This window comes from Eschrichtius robustus, chromosome 8 (assembly GCF_028021215.1).
Source record: "Eschrichtius robustus isolate mEscRob2 chromosome 8, mEscRob2.pri, whole genome shotgun sequence".
Classification (NCBI taxonomy): domain Eukaryota; kingdom Metazoa; phylum Chordata; class Mammalia; order Artiodactyla; family Eschrichtiidae; genus Eschrichtius; species Eschrichtius robustus.
In genome coordinates, this window is record NC_090831.1 from 72,863,859 (window position 1) to 72,884,519 (window position 20,661).

Below are 20,661 nucleotides of genomic sequence, written 5' to 3' on the forward strand. Positions count from 1 at the left end.
GTATTAACTTATCTTTCCCGGTCAAGTCATATATTTCAATTTAACAATTTCTTTTAAAATTCCCACTATGTAAAAATTCTCTGTACTAGGTCATACAGAAACAAAGATGAGTAAAATACAAATCTTCCCACAAATAGTTGCTGAAGTAATAGGAGGGGGTTAGATGAATAAACAATGACGATGCAGGACAGAACATAAAGGAAATACAAACAAAATGAAGGGCATCAAAGGATAGTGAGTTCACATCTGATGGAAGAGGTGGCATTTAGAGAATATGAGAAAAGGTAAAATTTTAAATATTAGAAATTGGGGGAATAAGGTTACAAATATAAAGCAAAGCAAAAGCAAAAACAGTGGAGTGGGAAAGCATACAACAGATTAAGGAATAGAGGATGGCTTCCCGCAGGGCAGAAAAATGTCAATGGGGGAGAGATGTTTTTAAAATTCAACACACTTTTATATATACTAGAACCATATTTTTCCTTTACTAAAAATATCTTAACACATATCACTGTGCCAGACACTGTAACCAAAAAGTAAGCATAAACATTCAATATTTTCTTAACATAATAAACCAAGCAGGAATATTTTAGGAAACTGGTAGATAACGAAGAAGTCATTCAATACTTTAGAGGCTGTCTTTTCCAGCAGTCACAATACACTATAAGGTTGCATATAACACATACTACCTAGCCTACTCTTCTATTTTGATCATCTCCAAGATAAAGCTACGTGAACATACATATTAAAAATGCATATCGTAAATGTAACTTTATGAAAAATAAAGTAAAACAATCATAATAAACATTTAAGTCAACATCTTTGATTTTAGCCGAGCCATTTTTCCTCTGAACGTAACAACAAAAGGTTATATGAGAACTGAGGGGGCTTCCCTGGTGGCGCAGTGGTTGAGAGTCTGCCTGCCAATGCAGCGGACACGGGTTCGAGCCCTGGTCTGGGAAGATCCCACATGCCGTGGAGCAACTGGGCCCGTGAGCCACAACTGCTGAGCCTGCGCGTCTGGAGCCTGTGCTCCCAACAAGAGAGGCCACGATAGTGAGAGGCCCGCGCACCGCGATGAAGAGTGGCCCCCGCTCACCACAACTAGAGAAAGCCCTCGCGCAGAAACGAAGACCCAACACAGCCAAAAATAAATAAATAAGTAAATTTAAAAAAAAAAAAAAAAAAAAAAGAACTGAGGATTCAAGTCTATAAAACAATTAGAGCCCTCAAGTGTAAGGTGTTATAAAACATTTCCAATATATTTATGGTTTCTAAAGAAACCAGGCTATAATTTTACAAAGCTATTTCCCACTTAAGAGTTCACCTCTTAAGGGAATGCATTCAAGTTTAGGAGGGAAAAGAAAGACTGCAAATTTTATATTTAATGACTACTTTCAAATTACCCAAAATACCACACTAATTAAAACATCAACCGAAGCTCAGACTTTCAATCCTATTCAATTTTATAAATGTAAAAAGTTAGTTGTGACGGCTTAACAGTTCTCCTTAACATTATTCAATTCAATATTCTCTTTGAAAAGGAATTTCATTTTTAAACCCACAAGAACAGCCTGGAAACTTATCATCTGCAGTAGTAGGTTTTTATTCGAACAAAAAGATGAATGCAAAAATCTTCATTTCACAGGTCAGGTTTCAAAACCCCGAAGAAAATGCACAGTAGAATAAAAAAAAGAAATGCAAACCAACTTCCATCTCTGTACTTAGCTTATTAGACCATAGTTCACATTATATTCCGGAATAAATGCAGAATGCATTGTGTTGGGAGGGAGAAAGGAAGGGAGTAAAGGAAGAAAGTTTGCTCTTATAAAGCATGAATTTGGGTTTGCCAAGACAAAAGCTTTATTTTTCTGTTTGCATTTTTCATCAGCCAACAAAAATAGCTATTCTAAAAACAGAAACCATAGTCTTACCAAAGTTAACATTACATTAGAGCTCTAATTGAGAGCAAAAAAATGTTTATCTATCAAAAACTACACAGAGCTTAAAGGAAGAACAAAGACATGAAGTTTTCAATATGCAATCAGTATTATAAAAATCATAAATCACTGAACAAAAACAGGTTTTCTGTTTCCAAATGAAATAAGATTCAAGATCACAAACACCCTAAAACTATACATATACCATGTACGTTTATAATGAATTGGCAGATGTCTGATTATGTGGGGAAATGGCACATTTTCTTAAAATCCCACTAGAACAATAATAATTCATCAAAGCAGCCGTTTCATCCGTTTGTGTGTGTGTTTTAAATAAAACAGAACTTTTCAAGCCAACCCTGTTTTTCTTCAGGCTCTCAGTGCCATCTAGTGGAATATTACTAGGGTTACAATTTGAAAGGAGGTTTCGGCAAAATGATTTCCAGAAGATTTTTATAAAAGTTTATTAAAGTGGCATTATTTTAATCCAGCTTTATGCTTAAGTGATAAAAATAATGTATTTTAATCCTTTCTTCAAAATAACAACATTCCAAATATACACATATTTGTTTTTAAAGAAACAGATCTTGAAGGAAAACTGATTTTATTCATGGAAATGTACTGAATTACTAACACATACTAAAAATCACAAAACTGGAAAGCAAAACTTTCATATTTGATACCCTGCCAAATATTTTTATTTAATTCTCTTATTCAATAGTTATGCTATTTTAACAAGTATTTTCCTAAATCTATTTCTATGAAAAAGAAAACATTAAAGATAATAGCTTTGGAGACATCAGATATACAAAATTTTTTAAAAGCTATCTTTAAAAATTTCTCAACTTCAGTGAAAAATATCAAGCTGTTTGCCACATGCCTGTCTAGCTAAAGCTGAAGAAAAGACACATAAGCTGAAGCACAGACAGAAAAGTCCAGTGTATAAGTCTTAATTTACGGTTTTCTGGTTTGTTTTTTAGTTTTCAAACACCTCATCAGACCCTCTCCTTAAAAGAAGAAATACTATCTATTCTGAGAAAAGACATCACAGCACCTTCAATCCCAGTGTCTAATGACGCCAGTCTTTCCAATTCCTACACCTTCTACATCCAATAAAATTCTCAGTCCTAAATCCTACTTTTAAAATGTCTCTCAAATTTAACCCTTTTCCATTTCCTAAACCTCATACTCTTATCTTCTTAATCAGTATCCTGGTCTAGGATTGCCACTCACATATCTATCTGTACCCTAATTATCTTTCTAAAACAAATTAATCACCAATTCTAGAAGACCCTGCACTCACATCTACCTACCCCTAATCCTCTCCTAGCTGTGCTACCACTGTGCATACCTTAGTATAGACCTCTACTATACTCCTCTGCAATTATCTATTTTTGCTTGTCTCTCCTACTCAGGTTCAGGTAGGAATAGAGTCTTGTACCTCTTTGCATCTTCAAAACTTAGTAACAGCCTCACTCAATAAATGATTGCCAAATGCACTGTGTAAATGATATTTTATGATTTGCTATGAAAGAAGGGTTAAGAATATCAAAGCATCTGAAGCCAAGAGAAGCATAATTTCATTAATGGTTAAAAAGAACACAGTTAAATATTTTTAGCCATGAATGCCTAAGAAAAAGTCTAAATGATTCTGCAGATCCATGGTAAGAGTCCCTCTTGGTACCACCTGCAGAAGACACCTGTCTTAAATGAAACATAATCCTAAATTGAAATTTAGTGATTATCCCAATCACTAAAGCTAAGAAAGTCTCCTAGTCATAATTTTCAATACTAATCCTGTCTAAATCAGACAGCAATAGACTCATCAGTTTATTCTTTTGACTGTATTTTTGTCATCTCTCTCCTACAAATATTACAATAAAGATAGTATAAAATATCAGAGCTAAAAGGGCTCTTAAATATCATCTAGTTTAATCACATGTTTTCACAGATGAGCACGCTGGGGCACAAAGCTATTAAAATGACTTCCCTTTAATAAGCTGAAAGTTTAAGTCCATACTTGAACCTAGCTCTCTTGGCTCTTATTCCAGCACTTTCCTCATGTTTTGGTAAAGTTCTGAAAATAAAGCTCTGTAATTAGTGTGGTTTTAGGATTCTTTTCACGGATTCTAAGAAGTCAGTCAAATCCATTTATCTTACTTCACAGAAGTATTCTAAAAGCTAGAAAACACTCTGCCCAAACTCCCAGAATGTTATATAATAGAAATGCTACACAGTAGGTAGGTACTCAATAAATATCGATGGAATAAATTAAGTATACAAACAAAAATACTTCTTATATTTAGACAAATATATTTTCAGGTTTTGACTGCAACAGCTATTTCTTTTGTCTCCTCACCCTATATTTTTCTTTGATGAAGAAAATCAAAGGCATAGTTAAGCCAATCATGCAAGAGTAAATGTAGCTGAATCCTATTTGTATTTACAAGTCAGTAAAGTCAAGGCCTTAAAAAACAACCAAAAAAAACCCTTATCTTTAAAGAATAATATCAGAAGGCAGTATTTCAGTAAAAATTCATAAACAATATTCATATTAGTACTCTTTTTCAGGTTTATGATATGTAAACATTATAGAAGCACTGTGGGAAGTTTACTTAAGATGTTTACTTAAGTTTACTTAAGATATAGATTTATAAGGTTCTGATATTTTTATTTTTTAATCGGGATTTAACAAATCCTCTCAAACACAGTCCCAATAAGTTCTATAACTACTAACCATGTGGCTATTACAATTATTATATAACAAATGCTGGTCTTAATTCTTCATAATTCTGTAACCAATTAAATTATCTAAAAATCTTTCACATAATTCAAACAATATACATTTCCTTAAATGGATAACAAGTTTAGTCAGTAAATACAATATAGATTTCTTATATCCTTACCTCTGCATGAAAATCCCATAAATTTGAAAACAACAGAATCCATTTCCCAGGAATGAAATTTTAGGTCATCACTAACTCTTCATTCTACTTTTTCCCACAAAAATTGCCCATAAAACTTCCAAAATTTTATCTAGAACGGTTCCTGTATTCCCGTTCTTTCTCCTCATCGCGTCCTCAGCTTGGCCGATGGTTCCCAAACATGGCTCCACACTGGAATCAGCTGGGGATATTTAAACGCTACCGACGCCTGGCTCCACCCCCCAGGCGGTGATTTAATTGGACTGGGGTACGGCCTGGGTACCGGTAATTCTAATGTGCAGCAAAGTTTGGGCACCATTGACCTTGGCTCTGAACTATTTAAGCTAAGATTTTTTTAATCTGCTCAAAGTTTCCTTTCCTATAGCAAATTCTGAAAAGAATCCTTTCTTTTTTTTTTTTTTTTTACTTTCTGTACTATTTTCTCCACCAAAATTCCAATTTTCCAGTATATGGATTATTATTTGACTCACATCTCCTCTTAAAATGGGATATAGTGTCATCTTATCTCTAAAATGCAGAAATTGTACCAGATGATTTCTAAGGTTTCTTCCCACTCAGAATTTATATAGTTCTCAAGAAAAAAAAAAATCAATAGTACTTTCTGGATTATCAAGCTCACCTGATTCCCTTCTTCAGTTCTCCTTAACTATCCTCCTTTTCCTAATGAGTCAAACCATATGAAATTTGCCAATATTAGACCATTTCTAATCTAAAACAGCCGTTTCATATGCTCCATCTTAATATTTCCCTCCTACTTATCCTTTATACAAGAACCTTTTAATGTAACACCCAAGCTAAACTTTCTTTCTTGAAAACCCCAATGAAATCTCAATTCCTTGTTACAACTTAGAAAAATATGATGACAAGAACAGGAAAAAGAAATGGGTCCATTCCTGAAGATGAAAGATGCCTTTTTTAAAATGTTCTACCTATACTTGAGAGATAGAGCTATTAAATGAATTAACGTTTAAAAGCTTCTCTATACAAGTATTTACATTGAACACTTAAACAGTGTAAATTGATTTTTTGTTTTTTACTTCTCCCACTGGAATATCAGGGGAATCCAAGCTAAAATAATCCTTTTTTTAAATTGAGGTATAATTGAGATACAATATATTAGTTTCAGGTGTACAAAATAATCATTTGATATTTGCATATATTGCAAAATGATCACCACAATAAGTCTAGTTAACATTTGTCACCATAAACAGTTACAGAATTTTTAGAGAAAATTAAATTTATATGTATGACCTAACTATAAAGTAACATCTAAGTTGTGAAACCCAGCATTATGTTTCAGCATTTAAGTTATACCAAGCTATGCTGTGTAAGGAATTTCTGAATGTGAGCCTTCTTAATTCTTAGTCTCAATACTGACTGTGAACTTCAACCACATCAAACTTAATCTGCTGACTGGAGCTTTGCCACTCTCCTGACCCAGCAATTCAATTTCTCAAAACCACCCAGAGTAGCTCACCCTGCAGTACTTGAGATGTTTCCAGAGAGAGCACAGAGAGAATAGACATAAAAAACTCATAAGGCTTTCTTAGCATAAGGCTAAATTTAAGCTGAAGGCATTGATGCTAATTTTACCATTAGCTGTTTTACAGTTTAACTAAATTAGCTTCTTAGTGTGTTTCAATCAGCCCACTGCCCTAGGCTTAATCATCACCTGAACCATTTACACTTGCTGACCTCGTGATTCCAGACTGGCCTCTCTAGCCAGAGCCCATCATCTTAAAAGTATACACTGCTATTCATATACACGTATCTATTCTTTTTCAAATTCTCTTCCCATTTACGTTATTACAGAAGATTGAGTAGAATTCCCTGTGCATTAATCAACTATACTCCAATATAAAATAAAGTTTTTTTAAAAATTAAAAACTAAAAATTAAAAAAATCTTTTTTTTAAGAATAAAGAGTATACACCGCTGATCACTGATGGGGAGAGGGTGCAGAGTCAGTAAGAAGACTATGTAATGAGATCATTATAAATTCTCTACCTACCACTAGTGGAAAAACATCACGGACTCATGGTTTAAAGACAACAGAAAGTTCCTATGCAATACATTCATGTATTTTTTAAAGAGGCTCACTTATCAATTTTACTCTGGTTCTGAAACATCTAATGCAATCTACTTCAAGGCATGTTCATAATGTCTGATAATCTTTTTTTTAAGTCAAAGAAATACAGAGAATTATCTGTCAATTAGGATTTATGGTTATCTCTTAGTTCCCAATTTTATCACATTCAATAGTCTTTTCTAAAATTATATAAAACTATTCAAAATGCCTCTTTATAGCTTCTGAGCCATTTCATGCAAAAGCTTTGGTTAGAATTTTATCATATTTGTATCTGACCTAATATAAAAGCTAAGCAGTAAATACAAAATTCACTTTAGGGGATAAGGCACCTCAAAGAGGTGGGAAATCATCCTCCTAAGCAGCTGACACTGAGGTGTGGTAAGAGGCCGTATGATTGCTGATCAAGAGAAACAAGCCCTGTGTATTAAGTTGCCAGACACAGGAAACAAACAGTAGTTTCAAATATGATCCTCAAATTGAAAATCACAAGAGCAGACATTCAAAACAGGCTTTGATCCGCGATAGAGCTGCTATACATAGAGGCAGCTGTGAGTGGCGAGGCCCCGGAGAGTGAGACAGCAGGGATTTATTTGTTTAACAATGGCTAATATTTCTCCTGAGGGGAAGCCAGCTAGCTTTCAAGTGACACCTATTTGTAGACTGCGAAGTTCACATGAATATCAGGGGATTAAAATCCAAGATATCTACAATTTAGCATAAGCTGTGCTTTAGCTACTTACTCAAAAATCTCTGCTCCAGGGACTTCCCTGGTGGCGCAGTGGTTAAGAAGCCACCTGCCAGTGCAGGGGACAAGGGTTTGAGCCCTGGTCCAGGAAGATCCCACACACCACGGAGCAACTAAGCCCGTGAGCCACAACTACTGAGCCTGCGCTCTAGAGCCCGCGAGCCACAACTACTGAGCCCGTGCCACAACTACTGAAACCCACGCACCTAGAGCCCGTGCTCTGCAACAAGAGAAGCCACCTTAATGAGAAGCCCGTGCACCGCAACAAAGAGTAGCCCCCGCTTGCTGCAACTAGAGAAAGCCCACACACAGCAACAAAGATCCAATGCAGCCAAAAATAAATAAATTTATAAAATAAAAAAAAAAATCTCTGCTCCATAACAAAAACATAATTTACTATGATTTTTGGCTCAGTGTTACAGCACAAAAAGTAAGCCATTTCATTTTATTTATCCAAATTACAGCAGATGAATCAATAAGTTTCATTTACAGATATATAACTGCTTTCAGGCAAAGAATTTGATACAATAATAAGCTCTAAATTTATCAATTTCCCATTTTCTGCTTCACTATAATGAATCATACTGCATCCCAATGAGTAATGAAAGCAAAAACAAGCCCCAAGCCTACTGCATTATAAAACTTTACCTAGCTCATCATAACAACCATCTGCCTGTGGGAAGGAAAAGCTTCTGTGAATCAGTTATCCAAAGGCAACAATATTTTCTTAAGGAAGTGAAAAGTCGCGCTCATTCATGTAGATCAATACCTTTCCAGGGACCCGGAGACTCTCAATGGCACCCACATCACTGAGGCTCTCTGGGGGACTTTTCAGACCCTTAAAAAAAAAATAACATAAAAGGAATTTTAATTGTGCTGCAGAACTGTAACATGATAGAATATACTTATTGAAATAGAAATCACCATTTTAAAAACAGAAATTTTCCTGCGTTAAAATAGAACATACGTTTCTAAAAACAATTGTCACAACACATATAGTACTATACTATTATTAAATTAAGTAAAGATGTACTTTTGGAAATTTAAAATAAAATTACTATATGGCACCTTTATACCTAACGGTTGAAGTCTAACTTAACCATGATTCAAAAACAACAAAAAGAAACTTGGGTGACAAAAAGCATTCTATAAAAGCACTTATCTATTAATCATGACCAAATACACATGTTAAAAAGGTCCAAGCATTTATGACCCACAGATATAATATACCAACTGACTGAGCTAACCAAAGATTTTTAAATAATGATAATTGCTTAGTTAATACATAAGTAATCCCTAGATTTTATCATTTCTCACCAATGCACCCAATTTATACTACATAATTGAGACTTAAATCTCACATCTCACTGCTTTAGCTCTTTATACAAAGTACCTGGTACTTTCTATATTCACATCAAATGAGGGATTGTGAAAGTCTCATTTGTACCAGGGAAAGTTATCAAGACAGAAAGAAGTCAGCCATTTAAATTTTCTTTAAAAGCCTCTTTTTAACATAGTCTATTCAAAGCAGACACCTAAATTCCCTGTAATATTAGTCTATAAGCAAAATTAGCTGGTACATGAACTTGAGGAGAGATTTACGCTAATGCCAAGTTTCTGTCCTTTAGATACTCTATATTGGCTCTTTGGTGTCCTTGGTAACCAAAATATATGTTATGTTTAGGTTGATCATTTGAGTCTTAGAGTAGAACCTGCTCATTTTTAAATTACAGAGGTGTGTATTTTCTCTTCCCTATTATAAAATACCACCAGTCACAGCTACAATTTTTTATGACAAGGTGCTCTACCTCATCCCCAATCTTCCATTATCCCCAGAATACCACCCCCGCAGCTTTCTTTGTCTCTCTCTCCCTCTCTCATACTCTCTCTCTCACACACACACACACAGTCACACATACACACACACACACACACACACACACACCCCACCCTCTAAAGAAACCAAACCAATACTCCACTTTCAGAACTCCTCTATGAAGTTTTCCTAAATCTTATGTTTCAAAGAAACACTATTTCTCAGTAACGCTCATGGATCATCTCCACCAACATTACCCAGGGAAGTTTTTAAACATAAAACTTCCACATAAAACTTCTAGGTCCCACCACAGAGCTAATAAACAGGTATTTCTAGATTAGAACCAGGAGTTGCATTTTAACAAGCAACCTGGATGACTACTATAATCTCTAATGTTTTAGAAACCCCACTAGACATTTCCCAACACCTCTGCCAAAGTAGTGAAGTTTTAAATATTAAATATATATCTCTCTCAGACCCAAGAGAAGGGAAAGACCAAGTCCTCTATCTGCCTTTATAGCCTGGGGGCTAGCACAGTTCCAGGAACAGAGTAAGCACCAAAGAAATTAGTAAATTATTTGGAGTCTTAGGCTCCAATCTCTAACTAATTAGACCATCGTTCCCATGGGAATATGCAACTGACTTTAAAATGAAGTTTCTAGGGAAGTCTGCAGGAATAAAAAAAGCATACTGAGGCTAAAAGTCTTACAATGAGTGAGAAAATAAAAGTACGAAACTACTCTTGTGTGTTTGTTCTTCCTTGTCCCAATTTCTCACCAAGAGTCATCACAAGGGCATAGCACCAAAAGTGGTAAAGAAGGCAAGGTTGGGTTATGGAATTAAACTTCTCTATACATTATATACACACGCTTATATACATTCAAACGTATACACATACATGAGAGTAAAACTTCATAATTTGATTCAAAATCACGACCACCCCTAAAATACCTTTTAAAAAAATAATTGTCATGACTTTTAAACAAACATTTTAAAAAGTATAGATTTGTTTAACCACTCTAATAAATTATTGAAGGAATATATCAGGTGTAATTTTCTCTTTCCCCAGAGTTACTCAGTAAAGAAACCAATGCCTAAAACAAGTAAACAAGTGGTATATACCAATATCTAGAAAAAGGCCTTGCCTCCCAATTAGTTACCACACATGATAATTTGCTACTAATACATGACAACTTCCCACCAAATGTACAAAATAAAAGTAATAAAAATTGGAAACCCGGGCTTCCCTGGTGGCGCAGTGGTTGGGAGTCTGCCTGCCGTTGCAGGGGACGCGGGTTCGAGCCCTGGTCTGGGAGGGTCCCACATGCCGCGGAGCGACTAGGCCCGTGGGCCACAATTGCTGAGCCTGCGCGTCTGGAGCCTGTGCTCCGCAACAAGAGAGGCCGCGACGGTGAGAGGCCCGCGCACCACGATGAAGAGTGGCCCCCACTTGCCGCAACTGGAGAAAGCCCTCGCACAGAAACGAAGACCCAACACAGCCCAAAAAATAAATAAATAAATAAGTAAATAAAGGAGTAAACCTTAAGACCCCAAAAACCGTTTACTTAGTATGATAACCCTAATTAAAAAAAAAAAAAAATTGGAAACCCTATGTACATGTTAGGAAGCAGGGGATTCACAGAATGGCTTCTGCAGACAACCTGCCTGTCATCATTCTCTAACGATGGTGACAGTAACTCACGGGCTGTTATAAGGGATAAAGGAGATAACATATATGAGAGGCCAAAAATGGTGTCTTATACATGGTAAGCACTCTTTAAGTGTTGACCATTATTCTGAATATCACAGAGAAATGCTTTCTTTTTACCTTATCAAAACAGAAATAAAGAATTACGTAAACGTCTCAAAGCACAATATGACTCACCTGTATTTTAGGATTATAGATCTTCAACCCTTTGATTAGCAATTTTATAAATTTCTACTAACAAATATGAAGTCAGCATTTTTATTTTATCTTTGCCTCTTTAAAGCAGGAAGTCATGGTTATAAGTACAGTACTCTGCCTTTATTAAATTAAAACTTTCACTATAATCATTAACCATTATTTGATTTTCTTTTGTATTTGATTTTTGTTTTCATAATTTCCCCAGTTTAAATTTATATAAAATCCATCATAAATAATACCTGTCTCTGCAATTTTATTTCTTTGTCCAAATCAGATTACACTTCAGACTACTTCTGTTTTGTCTACATGAATACTCAATTTCCATTTATGAGACCAGCAACTTACATCCCAATGATCAAAAGGAGCCTGTGAGATGATTTGTGATTCCTTTTCTTTTCAGAAAAAGTTTCAGCAAAACTCAACAGAGTGTTTATACGCAGCCCTCAGTTTCTCTCAAACCCACCCTAATCAGGCTTTCCTCCTCACCACTTCACAGAAGCGCTGTTGTCAGGTCACCGATGACCTTATTGCTGCTCAGTCCAAAGGCTCATTCTTATTCTCACCTTCCACGGCCCATTTGTAGCATTTAAGACAGCTGATCACTCCCTCTTCTTTTAAATTCTTTACGTGGCTTCCAGGACCCACTCGATTTGGATGTTCTCTATCCAACAAATATTTATTGAGCATCTGCTACAGGACAGGTGCTCTTCAGGTTGCAGCAGACTGCTCACCTCCCTGGCTGCTCCTTCTCAATCCGCCTTCCCAGATCCACCTCTTCTCCCGACCTTGAAACAATGAATCCTCAAATGTTCCAACTGTGGACTCGTTTTATTTCTACAATCACTCCATTGGTGATCTTAGCCAATTTGTATACCCTCTTTATTCTCATAACTCCTAAATTTTTATCTATACCCTGAATTTCTCCTCAGAAATTCAGGCTCTTCTAGCCAACTGCTTATTTTCTTTCTCAAATATCCAAGAGGCTTTGAAATGAACAAGTCTTAAAACTTTCTCCCTTCCTTCAATCTGTTCCTCTCTCAGTCTTGCCCACCTCATTAAATGGCAATTCCATTCTTCTAATTGCTGGGGCCAAACCATTTGGAGTCAACCTTGAAGCTTCTCTTTCCCTCACAGCCCAAATCCAATCTATTAAGAAATCCTGTCAACTCCACATTTACAATACATCCACGATCTGACCTCTTCTCAACACGTCCACCACTTAGCACCCTGGGTGAGGCCCATACCGTATCTCACGTGGATTATTGCATTAGCATCCTTATTGGTCTCCCTGGCCTTGCTATAAGTGAGGAGAAAAGTAGAGGAGATGAGGTGAGGATGAGGGTCTATGTGATCAGGCTTCCTGCCCTCAGCTCTCTGACCTCACCTCCTACTACTTCTCTCCTCACTCACTTCACTCCACCCACAACGCCCTTTGCTGCTCCTCAAACATGCTCCTGCCTCAAGGCTTCTGCCTCAAGGCTTCTGCATCTGCTTTTCCTTCCACCCAGAATGCTCCTTCCCAGACATCCTCAGAGCTTACTCCCTCACCTCCTTCAGGTTTTTACTCAAATGTCACCTTCTCAGTGAGGCCTTCCATGGCCACCCTATCTAAAATTATAAATTACCCCAAATTGCCAATAACTCCCAGGATTCCCTATCCTCTATTCCTCCAAAGCATGTATCACCACATCTGCCTTAGCACTTTGTTTTGTTAACTGCTGCATCCCCCAAACTTAGAATGGTGCCTGGCACATAGTGTTAAGTAATCATTTGTTGAATGAACTGAAAGAACAGAGCCCTGCATAATGGAGAAAGCAGAATGAAAGAGCTCATCTAAATAAAGAGCGCTAACAAATCCTGCTCTACACTCTCCTCCAAACCAAGATCCTTGGAGAGCTGAAATGCCAAAAACTCTAAGTTTCATAGACCTTAATTTCACATCTCTCCACATCAACAACAATATATTATCAGCATATTCTTTAGCCTCACAAAAAAGAAACATCTTTATGTATATTTATTTGTAATACTACTACCTTTAACCTAACAACAAACAGTACAAATAAAATCCCCAGTGTAACTCTAGGCAGCACCCTACTTTCCTACCTCGTAGATTCATGAAATGTGTATTAATAATGATTAAACATGTGGAAGTCAAGCCATAAACAAACTTAATTAGGATGACTTTTAAAATATGTGTGAAACTCTGAATTTTACCTCACCTTTTACAGTGTAGTTCCAGCTTTTTGTATGTGCTCTTTAGTTTTGTTTTTTTTTTTTTCCATCCCAACTAAGCACAGATTTTACCTGCTCAATCCAATAAACAACTGACTGAGGCTGAAGAGTTCATTTTCAGAACAATTTCACTACATTTAAGAGACATAAACTTACTATCACTGGTATCTGGACTTCTGTATTTTTCTCTCCCACTCACTATTACAAAATAGGGTTAGAAAACAAACCAGCCGGGACTTCCCTGGTGGCACAGTGGACGAGAATCCGCCTGCCAATGCAGGGGACACAGGTTCGAGCCCTGGTCTGGGAAGATCCCACATGCCATGGAGCAACTAAGTCCGTGTCCCACAACTACTGAGCCTGCACTCTACAGCCCGCGACTCACAACTACTGAGCCCACGTGCTGCAACTACTGAAGCCCGCGTGCCTAGAGCCCGTGCTCCACAACAAGAGAAGCCACCGCAATGAGAAGCCCGCACACCACAACGAAGAGTAGCCCCCGCTCACCGCAACTAGAGAAAGCCCGTGCACAGCAATGAAGACCCAATGCAGCCAAAAATAAAATAAATAAATTTATTTGAAAAAAAAGAAAACAAACCAATCAAAGTTGCTATACAATGATGACAATATCAACTGTGCTGAACTGCCAGCAAGCAACAAGAGAGAGCACCAAACCTAGCTGAGGCACAAAAGTCCAAATTCAGCATCCCAGAGGCAGTTTAGGGGTATTAGTGGTATAATGTACAAAACTGTATATTGTTTTAAAAATCAAATGGGGGACTTCCCTGATGGTGCAGTGGTTAAGAATCCGCCTGCCAATGCAGGGGACAAGGGTTCAAACCCTGGTCTGGGAAGATCCCACATGCTGCAGAGCAACTAAGCCCGTGCGCCACAACTACTGAGCCTGCGTTCTAGAGCCCGCAAGCCACAAGTACTGAGCCCACGTGCCACAACTACTGAAGCCTGCGCACCTAGAGCCCGTGCTGTGAAACAAGAGAAGCCATCACAATGAGAAGCCTGCGCACCGCAACGAAGAGTAGCCCCCACTCACCGCAACTAGAGAAAGCCCGTGTGCAGCAACGAAGACCCAACGCAGCCAAAAATAAATAAATAACTAAATTTATTTTTTTTTAAAAAATCAAACGGATACCAAAGTCAGCCTGAAATCAACTATTGTTTGAATTACTGCCGGCTTCCAGTATTCCCGCTTTCCAACCATCAATTCGATCACTGAGATGATCTCTATGATCATGCACTTCTTTGATAAGGCCCAGGAACTGTGGTAACTCCTTTATCTCTTTACCTTGATCATATCATATACACATCACCACTAGGAAAGCCCCATGTGATACATGTTATCATTCCTATTTTAAAGATGTGAAAACAGATGCTCAAAAAAGTTAGGTAAGTTGCTCAAGGTCACACAGCTACTACAAGATGGAGCAGGACTCAAACCCATCCTCAAAAAAGAAGTGTTATGAAGCATAAGACCAGGACTCAACAAATGTGAGGGACTGCCAACTGTTATTACACACTTAATTAAATCTTTTATTATTCACAGAACTTCTAAATTTTATTTTCATGACATTAACAATATAATTTGACAGAAGTAAAATAAACACATAGGATTCATGTATTCTTCACCAGAGATCTACAATTTGTAATCTATTCAGCTATCTCTCAAATTCTAAACTATCAAATAAGAATTTAATTTGGCATTTGTAGTCTTTTTTTAATCAACAACAAAAAAATTCACAAATGAACCTTTCACTAAATGATCATCCTCCACATTCTCCAAAGTTCTCAAAACCACACTGATTTAAAACTTTAATCTAAATTACCCTTCTCTCATATAAAAACAATAAAGAATGGCCAATTCTAGTAAAATATTAGTTGAAATAAATAAAGGTATCTAAAACCAAACCATAATCATCATAAGTACATAAAAGTAAGTTTCTGCCACTTCTGATTTGAAGGAAGCTGACACATTATTAGGAAGTCCCTAATATTTATGAGATGAGACAGAAAACAGCCAAAGTTTTTATTCATGAATTAGCATTCTGGCAAAAAATAAAAGACCATTATTTTGCCATGACAATGATTTTTTTAAAGTATCATTTCACATACACTAACTTACTGATGACTCCGATAACAGAACTGTGAGACACGATGAACAAAAATAATTATTATTCTCATTTTCACATCCGGAAACTTAAAGCTACTAGATTTAGGGACTTGCCCAAAGTCATAAAGCTATCAATTCTGTCTTCAAATTATCTGCTTTTTTCACTCTTTCTAGTCATCTCTATTGCACAGACCTCACTTCCCTACCCAGGCCACCGTCACAGACGATGGGCAGCTTCGATAAAGGGAACCCTGCAGGGTAGTTAGGGCTATCACTGGAAAGCTGGCAAAAGCGAGAAAAGGACGAACAAATGGAGCCTCCGACTTCCTCATTGACCTCATCTAAAGGAATGTTTCTGGGTCACCGGGATCCACCTGAGCAGGGCTCCGAACCTGGCGGCTTAGATGAGTTTTCCAGGGTGCGCTCGAGCTTTATGGTGCCCCTGACACCTGCCACAACCTATAATTTGGTTATCTGCCTGCCTGCGGCCCAGGGACAGAACATCTCGGCTCCTATCCCAGGAGAAATGAAGGAGACCTTTGCTTCAGCCTCTGCGACTTACCTGCCGGGTCATAAGAGATTTGATTCTTTGCATGTCGAATTCGTGAGGGGGCACCTTGCTGCAGACAACTAACAAATCACACAGAACTACCAAACAGCCGGTCCCGACACAGGGAAGCCATAGTGAGTGGTCACGTGAAGCTGCCGAGCAGGGTTTCCCTTCCTTTCCCCGAGCATGCTGGGAATTGTAGTCCCCTGGCTGCCGTCGGCACCTGCAATGGAGGCGAGAGGACGGCCCAGGTACTACATTTCCCGGCAAGGAAAGCAGCTGACGCGTCGTTTAAGCCCACAAATCTCGCTCTGAGAGAGCACGGCGGTCGCCGGTCTTTAAAGGGGTACTTGCTCTCGGTAGCTTACTTGCTCTCGGTAGCTGCTCCGGCGAGGCGAAAACCTAACTCATAGGCGACGAGACATTGAGCAACAGGAACAAACGCTGAGAAGACAGTATATAAACCAGGCTGACATGACCCCCACCCCCCGAGGAGTGTGGTGGAGGAAACCCCACCTGGTCTTGAGGGGCGGAGTGAGAGGACGACAGACTCACGCGAAGGGACTGCAACGCCAAGGACGGGACGGCTCCAAAGAGGTGACCTGAGAACTTGGCACTCCCCAGGTGGCACAGGGCTTGGCCTGAGGAAAAGAATGGTCCAAGTTGTCCAATGGCGGCTGTCCAGGTTAGGGCTGTTCTTCCTCAGTACTGGCATCCAGAGCAGAAACCAAAACCAAAGGATTTAATCCCCACCTATCATTTTACCACCTGTGTAATCTAAGGCAAGTCAAGATGGAAAATATAACAATAAGTACACATGTCACTTTAACGTCCTCTTTTCAACTTTTAGCAGTTTAGCTAAACTGGGGAAAGCAATAGGGGAGTGGTTTGGGGCTCAATTTAAGAAAGAACTTTCCAGTTATGAGAATACCAGAAAAAAAAAAAAAGTGACCCAGAGCTAACAATTAACAATAGCTAACATTTACTGAGAGCTTACTACCTGTCAAAAACTCTCCTAATAGCTTTACGTTTGGTATCTCATTTATCCACACAAGCTTTTTTTTTTTTAATTTAATGGTATGAATGAGTCTTTTTTTTTAATTTAATGGTATGAATGACAGTCTTTTTTTTTTTTAATTTAATGGTATGAATGCGTCATATGGAGTTGCTACTATTATCCCCATTTTAAAGATGAGGAATCTGAGGTACGGAGAAATTAAGTAACTTGCCTAAGGTTACTGCAGATATGCAAGCAGAAACTGAAGGGCTGTTTATCCAGATGTTTTAAGTAAGGCTACCAAGGATTTTCTTTTCGCATTTATTTTAATTAATGTTTATTAGAAAATAATGAAACACAGACCCGTGATTTCAAAGATATTTCTTAGGACAACTAAAGAAATGTCAAAGTTTGCAAACTAATGAAAAATATTAGATAACAGTTGTGGGTGGTAGTCAGATATGGCAAAAATAATAAAAGTGGTGTGTAAATGGGGGACACTAATATAGAGGTTATTCGCAACTCTGAAATTCTAGTTTTTGACCTCTCAGCATCTTGTCTTATGAATTTTTTACAAATGAGGTTGTAATATTTGACTTAGGGTTTTGTAAGGATAAGTGAGAGCATGTAAGTGAATGCAATTTATAAATTGTAAAGCACCTTACGATTATAAAGTATTATAGTCATAATTCTGCCCAGTTTTCTGCTCCAACAGAACCACCCTATTCATAGTTCTGTCATTGTGCTTGACAATTCCTTTTAAAATGATGTGCTTACCTATATGGTTTTCTGACTCTGTTACTTCTAACCCCAAGAAGAAATTTCAGTACCTTTTGGGCAACCTTAGTTTAGTTCATTCTTTACCTGCTCTAATCTTAATTGCCAGACAGTTCTTACTGTGTGAAAGTCTTCCGTATTTAGAAGTCCCTGAAAGTATCAAAGAGACAGAAACTGCTGACCATATTAGCGTATAAAATGAAACCCAATTCAGTAAACATTTGTTGGTTGTTGGGCACTAGTCAACACTATCCTAAGCACTTCAGATTAATAAAATACAGTTTTGACCTTTAAGGAGTTTACAATTTAGTTGAAAAGCATATATTAGGGGTGATCCAAGTCCAGTAGTTCTCAAACTTGACTGTTCAGATTCACCTGAAGAGGATGCCGTTGTTATTGTTATCATCTTTGCAGGAGTTCTTTGTTTAAGGTCAAGAGATTCTTATAGGCAACCAGCTCTAGCATTTAAAATCTATAGAATGAGAAAATGAATCCATCTAAGGTTCTGAGGTCACAGGACTAGAACCCAGACCCAAACCCAGAATTTTTCCCCTCAGTACACATAGTTGCAGGTGACCAAAAAAAAAAAAAGTTTTTTTCATTTTGTGTATTTGTTTTTTTCCTATCCGCCAAACTGGGGAAACGAGTGTTTTCTGTATCTACTTGACCCTGAAGAGGCAAGAAGGCATTACAACTTTGCTTAAATCTAATACTCTACATTTTAGTTTACTTCTTATTAACTAAAACGAAGTAGACAACCAGGCCTCTAAAACTTCAAAGGCTGTAACTATAATATTGGAAGCATGTAAAGTGAATCAGTGCTGTTGCCTAAATAAAATATATTTTCTAATTCAGCATACCCTAACACTATAGAAAATAACTGAGCCACCCATGCTACCTTTTTAACTCCCTAAACTAAAAAACAAAAACCTAGAGCCCTAAAGAGCACTTTTTAAAAGGTGAAGCATGTCATTTCATTTCCATTTTTCAAAAATACATATATGAGACTTAGAACTTTCACAGTTGCCTGAGAGTCATTAGTGGTAGGCCAGAGCAAACTAGTGGAGGGTGTGGATGGCCTGCCAGTAAGTCTTGAGAAGAACCTGTTGGACAGCCGTCCCTTGGTAAAGGGGTGCCAGCCCCATTTTTGTAGATTGGAACATCCGGGCTAAGAATTAAGTAAGTTGATCTGATTCGGAGCAGTAGCGTTAGCAGTAAAGTAAGATAAGGACATATTTCTGACGGCCCAAATAGGAGGAGCCCCTGGAAGCTTAAATAAGAGCTGAGATCCTGGTTTGATTAGGAAGATACATTTCTAGTCATCCTATAAATATCAAAGCAGCAGAAAGATGTGGCCTCCCCAGGATGATGTAACTATACTTCCTGAGCAAGCAGTAGTAGAAAACAGGACGCTTGCCAAAGGTAAAGCAGTGACCTGGAGAAGGGCCCAGGAAGGAAAAGATTGCTGTAGAGTCATTTAGCAGCCGTATCAGTAGATTAGGGCTTCTGGGAGGCAGCACTGTAGTAGGAGTGAACACTAGCACAGGCATAGGCGATTATGATGGCCTTCTCTAGCAGCCAGCTCTTCCTTGTAAACTCTAATCTTTCCGAAGACCTATCGAATTAGAACATAAGACAGGGCTTTCTTTCCCCAGTTCTTCTCACTCCCCACTGTCCTATGTTGACCTTGGCATTGGCATGTCACCACCTGTCATTCCCAATTCTTCCTACCATTCCAAAGCACTCATATGCTACTAGTAAATAATGAATGTGGATGTTTGAAATGCATATGGCAGACTCTTTGCTTTATAAAGCAAGACCAGCCTTACTTAAAATTTAAACGAACTTGACAGTAAACTACAGTGTGAGTTGAGAAGTGACAAAAAAGCCTTGCACTCACCCCCACCCAAACCCACACACACACACACACAAACACAAACACACACACACTACCCCCAGTAGCTTCTTGCATTGTTTGCAGTTTAGTCACCATGGATATAGATTGCTTAATGTAATCAGTTTTTCCACTTTAAATGCAAATATAACTAAGATCAATAAACAAGCTCCTGAACAGTATGGTAAAGCAGAGCCCCTCTGTAGGTTACAGGTGAGATGTGAGATGTTGATGGTGGGAAATTTCTTATAATGATAAAATAATTTAAACCATCTTTAATAATCATGTAAAAATGGAAAGCAATTGAAGTTATATATATTTTAACATCTTTATTGGAGTATAATTGCTTACAATGGTGTGTTAGTTTCTGCTTTATAACAAAGTGAATCAGCTATACATATACCTAAATCCCCATATCCCCTCCCTCTTGCGTCTCCCTCCCACCCTCCCTATCCCACCCCTCTAGGTGGGCACAGAGCACTGAGCTGATCTCCCTGTGCTATGCGGCTGCTTCCCACTAGCTCTCTATTTTACATTTGGTAGTGTATATATGTCCATGCCACTCTCTCACTTTGTCCCAGCTTACCCTTCCCCCTCCCCATGTCCTCAAGTCCATTCTCTAGTAGCTCTGCGTCTTTATTCCCGT

At 37.8% G+C, this 20,661-nt stretch overlaps 2 protein-coding genes across 5 annotated transcripts in view; one reads left to right on the forward strand and one right to left on the reverse strand.

Moving 5' to 3' along the window:
- Positions 1–16,474, reverse strand: part of VPS50 (VPS50 subunit of EARP/GARPII complex) — a 130,111-nt gene extending 113,637 nt beyond the window's left edge. The window contains exons 1-2 of the mRNA XM_068549991.1: positions 16,360–16,474; positions 8,488–8,556 (exon numbers count right to left, since the gene is read on the reverse strand). Of these exons, the coding sequence (XP_068406092.1) occupies positions 8,488–8,556; positions 16,360–16,392 (102 nt within the window). The 5' untranslated portion in view covers positions 16,393–16,474. The remainder of the gene's footprint in view (positions 1–8,487; positions 8,557–16,359) is intronic.
- A 222-nt stretch (positions 16,475–16,696) lies between these two features.
- HEPACAM2 (HEPACAM family member 2) overlaps positions 16,697–20,661 on the forward strand; it is a 53,265-nt gene continuing 49,300 nt past the window's right edge. For 2 of the 4 annotated variants that reach the window (XM_068550654.1, XM_068550656.1), the window contains exon 1: positions 16,697–17,032. The gene's annotated coding sequence lies outside the window, so the exon portion shown is untranslated. The remainder of the gene's footprint in view (positions 17,033–20,661) is intronic. The other 2 variants (XM_068550655.1, XM_068550657.1) reach the window with 1 other exon arrangement.